The sequence below is a fragment of the Podarcis vaucheri genome, assembly GCF_965113315.1.
Source record: "Podarcis vaucheri genome assembly, chromosome: 2".
Taxonomy (NCBI): Eukaryota; Metazoa; Chordata; class Lepidosauria; order Squamata; family Lacertidae; genus Podarcis; species Podarcis vaucheri.
In genome coordinates this window covers 39243397-39258174 of record NC_138760.1, presented here as the reverse complement: position 1 = coordinate 39258174, position 14778 = coordinate 39243397, and the positions used below count along the sequence as shown (strand labels likewise).

The 14778-nt window shown below is 47.9% G+C and overlaps 1 protein-coding gene across 5 annotated transcripts in view; it reads right to left on the bottom strand.

Annotated features, from left to right (window-relative positions):
- The window catches only part of LOC309520999 (unconventional myosin-XVB-like), a 67330-nt gene that overhangs the window by 30373 nt on the left and 22179 nt on the right, over nt 1-14778 (bottom strand). For all 5 annotated transcript variants that reach the window (XM_082203121.1, XM_082203120.1, XM_082203122.1 and 2 more), the window contains 15 exons: nt 14129-14259; nt 13051-13146; nt 9593-9828; nt 9324-9502; nt 8795-8867; nt 7548-7745; nt 7352-7446; nt 6612-6715; nt 6288-6369; nt 4903-4995; nt 4065-4165; nt 3287-3643; nt 2255-2351; nt 917-1024; nt 546-669 (listed from right to left, as the gene is read on the bottom strand). In XM_082203121.1, coding sequence (XP_082059247.1) covers nt 546-669; nt 917-1024; nt 2255-2351; nt 3287-3643; nt 4065-4165; nt 4903-4995; nt 6288-6369; nt 6612-6715; nt 7352-7446; nt 7548-7745; nt 8795-8867; nt 9324-9502; nt 9593-9828; nt 13051-13146; nt 14129-14259 — 2074 coding nt within the window. The remainder of the gene's footprint in view (nt 1-545; nt 670-916; nt 1025-2254; nt 2352-3286; nt 3644-4064; nt 4166-4902; nt 4996-6287; nt 6370-6611; nt 6716-7351; nt 7447-7547; nt 7746-8794; nt 8868-9323; nt 9503-9592; nt 9829-13050; nt 13147-14128; nt 14260-14778) is intronic.

Here is a 14778-nt window from a genome sequence, read left to right as displayed (position 1 = left end):
ATGCCCCACAAATAACCCAGAGGCGCATTTTAAATAAAAGCACACATTCTACTCGTGTAAAAACACCAGGCAGGCCCCACAAATAACCCAGAGATGCATTTTAAATAAAAGGACACATTCTACTCATGTAAAAACACACTGATTCCCGGACCGGGCTGGATTTAGAAGGCGATTGGGCTGGATCTGGCCCCTGGTCTTAGTTTGCCTACCCATGCCCTAACTGTTCTCCTACGAAAAATTTCGTCGCACGCCACTGGGTGACGCTGAGATTAACTCAGATAAACTCAGCTGCGGCATAACAAACCAACGTTAATCCGATCGTAGTCTTCCTCTTTAACCAAGCTTCATAAATGAAGGGTAATGTTAACAACGGTTGGCATTAGCTATGGCTTTAATGTGACATGTGGACAAGCCCAACATTGTGGCAACCCACCAAACCTTTAGATGTTCTCTGACTGGCACGGGGGCAACCATGGAAGCTTCTGCAGGCACAAATATCTAAAAGGAGTTCTAATTCCGTGACCAGGCTCAGGTCCATTCCTCACCTAAGTGGGATGATGGGTTTTGGAGGTGGGACAGGCTGAGCCTTGTGAGTTTTGATGATGCGCCGTATTTCCTGGGTTGGCTGAGAATGTTGGTCATTTTCTGTCTGTGTAGAGTGTGGCGAACCTGCAGCAAAGGATTAAGAGAAAAGGTGTGCGTGCTTGTTTTCTAAATAAGCAAAATGATTTCGCCTTGTTTCTACCTTACACACTTCTCTACCCCGGCCAGATCTTTCTACTTAGCGCCTTCCCAATCTCATGCATAAGTATTTTGCTACTTCCTTATTTAGTTGCATTCCGTCTCCATTACTGAAGCTAGAACTCCATTACTGAAGCTAGGCTGTGCAAAGACTATATTCATGACCAGAACTTACCTGAATTTGGTTGTGGGCTAGTCTCTTGGTCTTCTGATGATGGTTTACTTGGAGGTGTCCACCTCTTTGGAGAAGGAGGTGCTTTCTTCACATGACTTTTTTGCTGCCCTGTGTGGAGAAGCAGGGGTAATCAAGCACCAACAATTTCTTAAATCTGATCTGGCAGCATCAGTCAAGTTAGAATACTAAATACAAGCCACTGTTGGTTGGAAGGAATTTGTAGATCAGCCCCATACTAGCAGACCAGCCTACATCAGGCCTGGGGACTCAATGAGCCCCTCCTGGCTTCTCTGCCTGGCCCTTAGGATGTTCCCCAGCAACACCCCTTCTCCCTAAGCTGACTGTGTATCCTCCTTCAATGTTTTTTACAGTCAGACCTTGGAAGTCGGAAAGGAATCCGTTCTGGAAGTCCATTCGACTTCCAAAAGGTTCAGAAACCAAAGCACGGCTTCTGATTGGCTGCAGGAAGCTCCAGCCACCAATCGGAAGCCGCAAAATAACTTAATTCATTCTGGAGGTCCGTTCTTAACCTGAAACTGTTCTTAACCTGAGGAACCACTTTAGCCAATGGGCCCTCCTGCTGCTGCTGCGCTGCCGGAGCAGGATTTCTGTTCTCATCCTGAAGCAAAGTTCTTAACCCGAGGTACTATTTCTGGGTTAGCGGAGTCTGTAAGCTGAAGTGTCTGTAACCTGAAGCGTCTGTAACCCGAGGTACCACTGTATTTATTTGCAGTGATAGTGTGCCACAAGCACAGCAGAAGGGACATAAAACTTGTCATACCTTAGGTGAGAGTTTAGTAAAGTACACACGGATATAGATCAACCTTCCTTAACCTGGTGTTCGCAAGTGTTTTGGACTACAGTTCCCATCATCCCTGACTTTTGGCCATGCTGGCTGGGGCAGATGGGACAATATCCACAGGGCACAAGGTTGAGGAAGGCTGCTAAAGATGGTGGTGAAGAAATGTTCCTAGTAGGATTTACTGGGGGGGGGGGGCAGGCTGCATTTTCATCCTCAACCCAAACAGCTGAACCATGGAAGCACAAGACTGACCTGTCAATAGAGGTTCCTCACCTTGCCTCCCATTCACCTAGAGATACTTATTTTTTTCCTTGGCAGAACTCAAAAGATTGTTTATTCCCCAGGAATGCACTTGGGTTCTTACAAAACACCGGCACTTCCCTCAGGAATGAATTAGTACCACAAAGCAGTTAATAATTATAGTAATTTGTATTAGAGTGGAGCATGAAAATATACTGATGTGTAAAAATATACTGATGTGTAAAAATGGAATGACGCCCAGATGAAGCCCAGAGCAACAGCATGATGTGGCTCACCCATTTTCTGGAAGAACTCCACTTTCTTCTGGAATGACTCTCGAGAGATAGGGTCCTCTCTGATGTCTGAGGACTGGTTTCCGTGGAGGAGGGGGATCTAGAACACAGAACCCACTATGTTCCTCAGTTAGGCCTCGCTGACTGATCCTAGTCAGGGATGTCTGAAAAAACAAGGAGCCATCTCCCCACCCCATATATAGCATTTTGTGGCAGTTCACTCATGCCCAACTCAAAGCTAGTTTAAAAGAAACCCGTGCCTGGGCTTTAACGCTGCAAGCTGCAGGTGGGAGCTCACATGACTAAATGCTCCCCAATTAAGTTTTTTTTTAAAAGGAAAACCCCAACAAAACTAGATGTCAGGGAAAGAATTCTGGCTTTCACCTTTGCATCTTTTCTATATAGAGGGAACCTCTTTTTGTATCGAGTAGCATTCAGTCATGTGAGCCCCCACTTGGACACAGGTTTAGAATGTTATCTGCTGTTTGTGAGAATCAGATCTGAGTTCTAACAAGCTAATAGTAAAGGTAAAGGGACCCCTGACCATTAGGTCCAGTCGAGGCCGACTCTGGGGTTGCGGCACTCATCTCGCTTTATTGGCCAAGGTACATCTTCCGGGTCATGTGGCCAGCATGACTAAGCCACTTCTGGTGAAGAAGTGCACGGAAACGCCGTTTACCTTCCCGCCAGAGCGGTACCTATTTATCTACTTGCACACTGACGTGCTTTCGAACTGCTAGGTTGGCAGGAGCAGGGACTGAGCAACGGGAGCATAAAATCATGAAGTAGCATGGCCAGAGTTCAGCTCTTTCTCTCTTTAGAGTCAGGTGTGGGGAGCCTTTGTTGCTGAACTACAACTCCCAGATGTTGCTGTATACAACTCCCATCATCCCAGGCAACTAGCCTTGCTTGCTGGGGGTGATGGGAGTTGCAAATGAGCAACATCTGGAAGGCCAATGCTTTAAGGTTTGTGGTTTTGCAGAAACCACGCTATGATGCATTTCTACAGAGGAATACTTGCTGGACGCCCAGTACCGGTGCTGGTGGCGGAGATGGAGATTCTTGTAGATCAGGCACTGATGCATCTTGCTTGGTGGTGCTTTTGAGGCTCTTGGGTTTAGCAGCTGGAGCTGGCAGATGTGGAGGAGGAGGCCTTGGCCTTGAAGATCCTGGTGACCGTTCCCGTGGTGACGCTCGCCTCGGCCTTGAAGATTCAGGCGATCGCTCCTGTTCTGATACTCGACTTCGCCTTGAAAATCCAGGTGACCTCCTCTGTGGTGATGTTCGTCTTGGCCTTGAAAGCTCAGGAGACCTGTCTTTTTGCTGGCGCTGTTGCTCCTTTTGCTGCTGCTGCTGGGAGATTGTCATGGCTTGAAGGGTCATCTGCTGAGCCTGAAACATGAAATCCAATTTTTCAGGAGCTTTGGCCTGATCAACATGGCAGTTTCAGGCTTTTAACCCGGGGGATTTTGAGACTAGTAGATATATATTGGAGGAAAGAGAAGGGATGAAGCTACTGAGACCACTTATATGTTTGTTTGTTATTACAGTTAATTCATTAACTGACTTCTAAACCGCCATCCCAAGGCGATTTATACATAAAATAATTAAAAACAGTTAGGAACACAAAAACAACATTTGAAAGAAGAATTAAAAACCTAACAACCGGACACTTGTGGTGCATAATAAACATTTTAGCAGGCGACTGGCAAGTGAGACATGATTCATGGCAAAAGGCAACAGCACAGTTATGTTTCCAAAGCTCCTTGTACTCACTTGCTCATTGCCCATTGTTCTTAACCCTTTCACTTACCATGAGCATGGCCTGCTGGTTGATGAAGGCTTGTTGCTGTGCAGCTATCTGGTTTGGATCCACTGATGGCATAATGGGTTGAGGCTGAGGCATAGCCATAGCTGAGTGAGAGAAAGGGACATCTATGAAGGCTCATCAAGCTAACGTCCGAGATCCACATAGTATGTGGTTACTTCCTGTTGAATGCACAGCAACCAGAGGCTCTTCCTCCCAGATGGGGATAATATTATCAGGGGACAGGACGGCAAAATTCAACACAATTCCATACTAACTCTCCTCTTTCCGATACTATATTTACTATACAGTGGTACCTCAGGTTAAGTACTTAATTCGTTCCGGAGGTCCGTTCTTAACCTGAATCTGTTCTTAACCTGAAACACCACTTTAGCTAATGGGGCCTCCCGCTGCTGCTGCGCCGCAGGAACACGATTTCTGTTCTCATCCTGAAGCAAAGTTCTTAACCTGAAGCACTATTTCTGGGTTAGCGGAGTCTGTAACCTGAAGCGTATGTAACCTGAGGTACCACTGTATTCAGTGAATCCGAAAAAGCTTGTAAAATATTTGTTAAAGCTTGACTGAAACAGAAGTACAGTGCCAAGTTGCAGAGTACATTCCACATGCTTTTATGTCATTTGTAACACATTGAGGCAAGAAGACTTGTTTTTAAACTTACACATTTTCTTCTCAGCCTGTTTTAGCAAGCCAGTTGGATAGTAAGAAAAGAGACACAGGGATCTATTGTGCAAAGGATAAATGACAGCCTTCTCCACCCCCACCTCAAAATCTCCTGCATTTCCACCTGTTCTGACCCTTGCCACATTTTCTGTATTATTCTTACCTGGCATTGTTCCCATTCCACCAAGCGCTGGCATCATTCCGCCCATGACGGGCATAGGTTGGTAAGACGGCATGTTCATCATTCCCGAATAGCCTAATGGAAGAAGGAAAGACTGGGTTGCTGTGTCTCGTGTGAAAGTTATCACCGAGTCAAACAGCCAGACTTACTGATGGTCCTGCTCACATGCACCGGGCAAATCCCCACCCCCACCCCGGTTTCCATTAACTACTAATCTTCACACACACACTCCATACCTTTGGAGCAAACCTAGAGGCTGCTGGCTCCATCCTTGTGGTACCCAGCTAAGTATCTTCCCAAATCAGAACAAGCAACCAGACATCACCAAGGACAACAACAGCACGCAATGCACACAAACCACCACAAGAGACATACAAACCCCTTGAATAACTAGAGAAGGCTGGGAAGGCTGGAAGAGAGCGGCAAAGAGGAATTTTAAATTCCTGCCCAAAATGCAACACCCTTCTTTTGGTTTCTCATTTTTTTCAATCACATTTTCATAGCAGGTTGTTGTTTTTTAAAGTCATCATGAAAAGTCAGCATTTTAGTGTGCACCTCTCCTCCTCCTAGGCGCCTCTTTGCATGTAATATCCCCTAAAATGATGCATTTTTGTATGTTACTTTAACTTATATGTGCATTTTTACGCAATGCACACTTACCCCTAATAAACACATTTCTGAACACTGTTTCGTTTGGAGAACAACATTACAAAAGTCAGAAAAGTGCAGATTTTGGTTTCAGGAAGTCATTTCATATTGTTTCAGGACGTGTGAATTAAGCAGGTTTGCATTAAAACAGGAACGGAACCAAATTTCTCCCTCATCTTTAGTCAGCAACCACCACCACAAAGTAGGAGCCTGCTACCATTTGGCTCTAGGGAAGGCAATTATTTCACCACACATAGAAATATGATGGAATGGAGAAAATGGAGGACTCATAGAAATGCTTATTATTTTGGGGGAAATGACATTCAAGCAAAATCCTTAAAAAATTATATCTCCTAGGACTTGCACTGAGATAACCTTGGCGTAGTTGGCCATATAGTGAGGGTGCTGCTGGGCATTCTGGGTATGGCAACCATTGCATGTTGTGGAAGCAGGTCCCTGCCTGATTCTGTAGGCCTGACAGAATTTCCTAGGGCTTATACATGTCCCAAGTGTGCATGTATAGAATCTCATTATTCACACCCAACAGCATGAAGTGTGTGCCAGGTATATAAGCATAATTCCACACACATCTTAGATCACATACAGCTTAATGCTTGCTAAAAGAACAGCCGCTGGTGGCCATCATCCCCAAAGGACCAAACCCTGAACTCCCTTCCCCATCATGTACAAATGTTGGATCTTTCCTGCTTGGGTCGCACCTGAGAAGGCTCCATGGTGAGTGGGTCCAATTTTCCCACCTCCTTTCATGCGTCCAGTCAGATTCCCTCCACTCTCCATATCCTGCAGAGAAGCAAGAGACAGCCCAACAATTAGTACACAGCTTATCCGCCTCATTTGGTCTTTGAGTTCAGACAACTGAACGTAGGACAGGGTCGTAATTCACTATGAATTACAGGAATGGTCACTACAGATCTAAATGCTAGCAAACGAAACGGGAAACGGAAAGGCAGACATGTTGGAAGGACAGTGCACGAGAAAAGGAGCAGCAAACAATTGAACAGATGAGAAATGAGCAGACTTACTGGCGTCTGACTCCTGGCCCCATGATGCAGCAGAGGCATGAAGAGACCGTCCACATAGTGATCCAGCCCTCCAGCGGATCTGGAGCTACCTCTGTAGCTCGACTCTGTGGGGAGATGGAAACAAATCAGACCAAGCTCCTCCCTACTCTTTTAGCACCATTTGTGCTTCCCCATGCTAATTCTACGGATGTGGGTGGCGCTATGCGTTAAACCACAGGGCCTAGGACTTGCCGATCAGAAGGTCAGCGGTTCGAATCCCCGCAACAGGGTGAGCTCCCTTTGCTCAGTCCCTGCTCCTGCCCACCTAGCAATCTGAAAGCATGTCAAGTGCAAGTAGATAAATAGGTACCGCTCCAGTGGGAAGGTAAACGGCATTTCCATGCGCTGCTCTGGTTCACCAGAAGCGGCTTACTCATGCTGGCCACATGACCTGGAAGCTGTACGCCGGCTCCCTTGGCCAATAAAGCGAGATGAGACCGTAACCCCAGAGTCGGCCACGACTGGACCTAATGGTCAGGGGTCCCTTTACCTTTACCTATGCTAATTCTACGAGGGACGCGGGTGGCGCTGTGAATTCTACAGCCTCAACATTTTCTCTTTAAGTCTCCCGCACACACTGAACACACACAAAGCCCACATTGCTTCAAAGCCTGGAAACCAGACACAGGTTCACACACTCCTTGGTACTGTCCAGCCGCCTTTGAATTTAGGACCATCACTGCCCTGAGATTGGGACTCACCTGAATGAGCGATGTTGTCCAAGTCTGGAGGCAGGGGGGGCGGGGGGGCGGAAGGTGCCCGAATGCCTGGAGCAGGGGGGATGTCCAAGGGCATCCTGCCAGGGGAGAAAGCCAGTAAGGTCACAGAAGCAGAGGTTTATGGGAATACGATCGAGGTTGTAGCTGGGGACAAGTGGCAAGGAAGGAAGTCACTCACCTATCTGAAGAGCTCTGATAGGAATAGCTCTCATCCCACTCTGGGGTTATAGGATAGTCAGGGGAGGATTCAGAGGGCCAGTTGCCTTCCTCTATTTCTCCAATGAGATCCAGCACAAAGTCACAACCAGGCAAATCCTGCCACGCCTTGCCTGTGAACATGGACACAGACCAGCCGCGAGGTACTGTATCCAGGCCCCTGAAATCAGCAGAGGGAGGGGACATTACGACACAGAGAGGAAGTGCAGGGTGCCAGAAGACAGGGGTGAGAAAGAAGGCGAGAGCAGAGCCGTTATTCCCATTGGGCTTAGTGGCGCGTTGTGCTATGGCGCCAGCCTCTATGGGGCACCCCAGCAAGTGGCGGAGCTGTGCGGCTTTGCCGGCGGCCTCCCCTTTCCCTGAATGCCCACCAGCTGCACCCTGCCAACCATATGGCTGGTGGGTATGCAGCTTGCCTCCCAAGCCTCAGTGGGAGGAGAGTGATCCCTGCAGAGGCTTGGGGAAAGGTTTGACAACTCTGGGAAAGGGGGGGGGCGCCAGAGGGATCTTTGCACCATGGCGCCGGATATGCTTAAGACGGTCCTGGGTGTGAGGCAGAGAGGGAAAAACAAAAGGTTTTGCCCATGCTGGCTGGGGCTGATCAAGAATTGTACAGTGGTACCTCGGGTTACAGACGCTTCAGGTTATAGACTCTGCTAACCCAGAAATAGTATCTTAGGTTAAGAACTTTGCTTCAGGATGAGAACAGAAACCGTGCTCCGGCGGCACAGCGGCAGCGGGAGGCCCCATTAGCTAAAGTGGTGCTTCAGGTTAAGAACAGTTTCAGGTTAAGAACGGACCTCCAAAATGAATTCAGTTCTTAACCCAAGGTACCACTGTAGTCCAAAACACTTGGGGGGCACATGAGGTTGGGGGAAGGCCACTGCTCTTTGAGGAAAAAGAGCTGAACTGAGGCCCATGAATACCACTCTTCTCTCCAAAGCATGAAATGGATTTCCAGTTAAAAAAATAAAAAAGGGAAGGTGGGAGCTCAAACATTCATTTTTATGACTAAAGACAAACTCCAACAGCCTGGGATGAGGAAGTAATAACACGGCCTGGGGTTGGTCCTTACATAATTATTTACCCTTCTCATGCTGCTGCAGAACACGCTGATAACAGCCTGAGCCTTTGCTGACCTCAAAGATCAATTGCTCTGACAACAGAAACTGTCAGATCAAAACCTACTCCTTTTGCTTCTGCGTGTACCTTGAGCTCAGGATCCAGCCTGCATATTGCTCTCCTGTTGACCAGGACTCCACTTCGGCTGAAAGCCTCTCCTCTAAGCCAGGGAGGAAAAAAGCAAAAGACAAAATGCTAAAATAAAAGCCTTACAACTGCAAATTGCAACATCAAGGAGGGCCCGGTCCAGAAATACTATTTGTTCCCAACAATTCTGATGGGTATCACAGGCAGATTTAGGGCAGTGTGAGTGGTGCGGTCACATCAGGCACATAGCCAAGAAGGGTGCCTTCTCAAAACCTGGTAAGCGCTTGCCCTGCTTCGGGAAGGAGGTGTAGGGCTCTGAAAGGGTCCTAGAGTCCTCCTGCCTCCCTCCTAAAGCTGGCCAAGCACTTACTGGGCTTTGGGAAAGAGGTAGAGGGCCTTGCACATCCTTCCCAGAGTCTGGCTTAAGTTGGTGCCACGACAGCTGTGGGTGAGGGCTTCCAATGGTCTCGCACAGGGCGGCATATTACCAAGGTCTGCCCTTGTGAGTATGCTAAGTATTCGCTGTTACCTTTGTAGGTGTAAACATCCAACACCATCTTGCCTTTCCTCTGATTGGCAGTCCACTCCAGCTGGGTGGGAGGAAAGCTACGGGACACTTCTGGGTCGCTTTCCATCTGCTTCATTGACATCAGGAGTTTACGCTGGCAAACGCCGTTATATCCATCCAGACCATGGTCAGACACAAACCTGTACGCCAAAAAAGCAGAATCCTTCCGTGAACGGCTCCATTTTATGAGTGGTGTTTTTAAAAAGTGGAGAGCAGAGCCTTTTTCTTACTTCAACAGGGGCTTCTCCAGAGCTGGAGAAGGGGCAAAAGAGCCCAGGAGGGCAGCCATCAACACACAACCTCGTTGGCCTTGCTCCAGGTCTGGGTTCTTCCACACTTGACTGGCCACCTGGCTCAACAGCTCATTGCGCAGGGAGAGGCTGGCCAGCCCTCGACTTGCTATATAGTTCCCCAGGAGTTTTTCTTCCCAGTCCTGCAGGTCTTTGTCATTGATGAACCGCAGGATCTGTAAGGGAACCGGTAAAGGTGTGATCGAGTCAGGCAGCAGACCTCAAGCGACAAGATCAAGCCCCCGTCTTGATCACCCTCTTGGAGAACCATTGCTTTTCCATGGCAGGTAGAAACAGAGGCAATTGGCACTTGCAGCAGAACTGTGCCCAAAGCAGATTACTTCGCTTTTGCTGCACACACAAAAATGTAGTGGGTTTTTTTAAAAAAAAATTGAGTCATTCATCTTCATCTTCAACATGCTGCTTTCAATCTAGATTGAGTCTAGATTCAGCCCTAAACAAGGAGGTGGGTGTGGTTACTTGATCTGCATTTGGAAACCCTCCCTTTGATTAGTATCACCCTTGCACTTGCCCCAAGTGAATGGAGGAGGGTGTAGCGATTGTGATCTTGGGACACCCCAACCCACAATGCCACAATGTGGATGCACCTCCAGTTTCCAGGACCACCTACAACTGTTTTCAAATGGACACATTGTAGGGTAATGCAGAATCAATAGGCAATGAGCATTTGTTTTTGGAATGAAACTAGTTTGTCTCTGTGCTTTTGGGGGGTAAAAAATGCGCATGAGATCTGGATTGCACTCAGCCTCCATGTGCTCCACTGCTGCTGAGCTACACGCTGGGGAACGGTTTTGCCCATCGTGCAGGAAAGCCCTTCAATATGTCCAAGGCTAAGAGTGGAGGAATTCTTGTTCAGTTGCTCGGACCTTGAGTCTGCCCTCATTCTTTCTCATTCCACACCACACATTTAGAACTCAGTCCATGCCTATTTAAACACATTTCTTTCAACTCAAAGATCCCTGGGAGCTGTGGTTTGTTGAGAGGAATTATAGCTTTGCAAGGAAAAACTACATTTCCCAGGATTCTTGGGGGGGAAGTCATGTGCTTTAAATGTATGGTGCAGATACACACAATGTGCAAGCTGGATTAAATGGCGGCTTTCTTTTTTTTCCTTCTTATTACAACAAAACCCTGTTAAAAAAAGAGTTACTTAAAAGCCACCATCTTCCCATAGACGATTAGTTAAAAAGAAAACCGCCTTCCTTCAAGAATCATTAAATAAGTAGCGATGTGTGAAGGGGTTTAGTAGTACATACACATTGTATGAGTCAAACTTATTCTTATCTCCATAGCCCTGGTCCTCCCTCAGCCTCCTCCCTAAGAATAGCTTCTCTTCATGATCACAACAAAGTCACAAAAATGATCCACCTACTGCTCAGTTCCTTCAAGTTCTAAGAACCTATAAATAAGAATGGAAACTGGTGGACAGTTAAGGACTAACTGGAAGGCAGCGTGCATCCTCTCTCTAGAGCCAGTTACCAAAACTGATTTGCAAAACATGCGGCCAGTGGATCAGTTGTGGTCACTTCCCGCTTCCCAGCACAATGGCTTCTGAACGATTCCGAACGTAAGAGTTGCAAGTCCTGAGCCACTGCACGCTAACAGACATCAAGTAACACATTAATCGCCCTGCGGTCTCCCCAACAAGAGGATTTGAGAGGGAATACATAGAATACTGTGAAAACAGGAGAGAGGTGAGAGTGTGCAGGAGGCGGCCAGAGAGACTGGAGGGCAGAGGGAGAAACAGGCTTGTTCTTTTCCTCTGAGTTTCGGGGGACATCTCACCCTCTCTGCTTCCCCACTCCTTTACACCGGTGACTCTGCACACAGAGTGAGAAAAAGGGAAGGCTGGCAAGCAGCTGCTTACGTACATCCTTTTGTTGTGAAGCCAATGCTGTCAACTCCCCTGTTGCGCATGACAATGGTGTGGCCTGGGGTGGGGGAGAAGGGGAGTGCACAGGTGGCCCTAGTGGGGTTAGTGGGGAGGGGTTAGGCTGTGTATCTTTGTGTGAGAGGGGGCGAAGGTCCATCAACAAAGCCACAACGCCCATGGGAGCAAGACACCCTTCTCCAGACGTGTGGTTAATAATTTGCCACCTCCCTGCCACCACCCAAAGAGAGATGCTCTAAGTGCCAAGTCTACATTCTTCTCCCCTTCACAGGGTCTGGGAAAGGAGCAGCGCCGCAACCCTCACTTTGCAGCTTCTTGTTTGTTGCCTCTCAATAGCAACATCCTGCAGGTGGAAGTGCGAGGAGGAAACAGAGTAGGGGGAGGCCCCAAACACTTCTCCTGGCCACTCCCAGTATGGGGTGCTTCGTGTATGTGGGAAGGAAAGAGTGCGCCTGTCTAGGAGCACCCATTCTGCCACCTTGCATTTACAGCAAAAATGCTTCACTATTAGACTTGGCTTCTCCCTTCTCTCTCTGTCATGTGTGTGATAGAGAAAGAGAGGGGGGGACAGAGAATGAATGTGGGGTGATTAGACAAAGACTGCCTAAGCACTGAACCTTTACAACGCATGAGAAGCTCATTCCTCACACCCACCCCACCTTGCAATGTATTTTGGCCACTGTAGTCTACTCCTCACACAGAGGTATAATTCCTAGCAACCCTTAGTAAACTACAGAATGCTTTGAGGGGCAAAAGAGAATGTGTATAGTATTCAGCCAAAGACTGTGGGGTGGCCCTGGCCCAATCCATATCTGGCATGTGACCCCCTAACCAAATGGGACCCCTAAGAGAATGGAAGCCTTGGCAGGCCAAAAAAAGAAAGCAAGTTTCCCAGCCCCACCTCCAGAAAAAGTGATGCCCAAGCCTGTGTCTCCATTTAATCTCCCAGAGCTTCTGCTGAATGGAGAGCAAAGGTGTCTGGGCCTCAGGTACCTGCACCCATCTTGGGCACCACAATCCCTTTCTCCCCTCTTTTCTCAGTTGCTCAGCATTTTCCTGTTCTGGATTCCTCAGTAAGTCCACAAACGCAAAGGAAGCTCTCTGAGTTGTGGAGGAGTTCCCTTGGCATCTCTCAGTCCCCCATCTGAAGAAGCTGCCAACCACTCCTTTGTGATAGCAGAACAACCCGTTGGCAGTTAAGCCCCTGACTGGAAGCACCACAGTGTAGAAACACAGCCCCCCACCCCACCCCCAGCCAAGCATGCAACAGGTCATCTTTGTGTCTAGGTCAAAGAGATTTTGCAGGCTTCTGAAACCATACTAGCACTTTGCAAAGCTTGCTCCCCAGAGGAAAATCAGTATAGCTGGACACACCATGGGCTGTGATTCCCTCCTTCAAAGCTCCTTTGAGTGGGGGGACGGGACCATCTCCTATCTCCAGCGAGGCCTAGCTACTTAACTGCTTGCTCATTTATTTTTTCCTTACCACTTTGTTGAGCTGCAGAGCACTTTGCCTCTGCTCACCATCCAGTCTGGTCAAAGGCTGTTGCAGGGGCTGCCCAAGGGCAGGGAAACCCACTTCCTACAATGGATGAGGAACAGAAGCGCTGAGTTCATAAGCAGCATTACTAATGTTAGGCAAAGTGAAGACACTGCGATGTGCATCGCTCTCAGAGCCACCACTGTTCAGGTAGGGCAAAGCAAAGGGCCTTTTGTTTCCCCCAATCATTTCTCCCATGTGACAGCAGCAGAGTTGACAGCCAAAGTAAAGAGGAAGGGTGAAGAAGCCCAGTGGACTGGGGGGCTACAGGTGCAAGAAGTAAAGATCTAGATCAGTGTTTCCCAAACCCTGGGTCTCCAGCTGCTTTTGGACTACAATTCTCATCATTTCTGACCACCGGTCTTGCTAGCTAGGGATAAAGGGAGGTGTAGTCCAAAAACTGTGGATTAACTGTGGGTTAAGCAGCGATGTGAGTTAAACCACAGAGCCTAGGGCGTGCCGATCAGAAGGTTGGCGGTTCAAATCCCCGTGACGGGGGAATCCCCGTGCTGCCAGAAGCAGCTTAGTCATGCTGGCCACATGACCCAGAAGCTGTATACCAGCTCCCTCGGCCAAAAAAGCAAGATGAGCGCCGCAACCCCAGAGTCGTCCGTGACTAGACCTAATGGTCAGGGGTCCCTTTACCTTTACCTTTAGTCCAAAAACAGCTGGAGACCCAGTGTCTGGGAAAGACTTATCTAGAGCCTTTCTTCCCGCAAAACACTCGGATGATCACCATCAAATAGATGGACTTTTACTACAGGGAAATAAACAGAACTGAGATCTGTTTGACAATGAATTAGACTGTCTTGAAATATGACAGGCTCTCCTTTGCTTAAGGCATTTAAGCAGAGGCTAGACAGCCATGGGTCAGGGATGTTGAAGTTGCATTCTGCACCTAGGATTGGACCAGATGGCATTCCAAGTCCCTTCCAACTCTTAACATTTTATGAAGTGAGTGGAAGAGACAATGATGGCCGCTGGCTTTTCTAGTGAACTCCAACTTTCCGAAACAACCTCCTACCTGGAAATGCGACCTTATGAACGAAGAGAATGGAAAGCTATTGATGTCAGGTGGCAGAGAGAGATCAGCCTTTGCTTTAACTTCTGGAGGGGAGACTTCTGTGACCTGATTAATTTGGGCATGGTGGTGATCTGCAAGACAGGAAAACACTAATAATGTTAGCTCAGTTGGTGAGGCACACCCTTGCCTTGCTTTTTTATGTGGCTACTGAGATAAACAGGGATTTTTTGGGTGTCCAAACAAATACTAAGTGAAAGCAATAACGACAACTGTAGCTACAATGGGCCGGGGGGGGGACACCTAAGAAGTGCCTGCTGTATCAGGTCAATGGCCCGTCTGGTCCAGCCTCCTGTTCTAACAGTGGCCACCCAGATAGCCAGAAGCGAATGCTTGGTGGGTTCTAGACTAGCACATTCTCAGTTCACAAAGGTTCGTGGTGAGGCCCAGCAGTGTTTATGCCCAGAATCCTTTGTGACAAGTAGTGGTTCTATGGCAGACACTCAAGTCCTTTGGCAAACAAATCAATGGCAAAAGTATCTCCCCAAAGCTTGGAAGACCACTGCATGTATTAGCTATCACAAATTGGCAAGCACTGTCTGTCAATACAGTGGTACCTCAGGTTAATAACTTAATTCGTTCTGGAGGTCCGT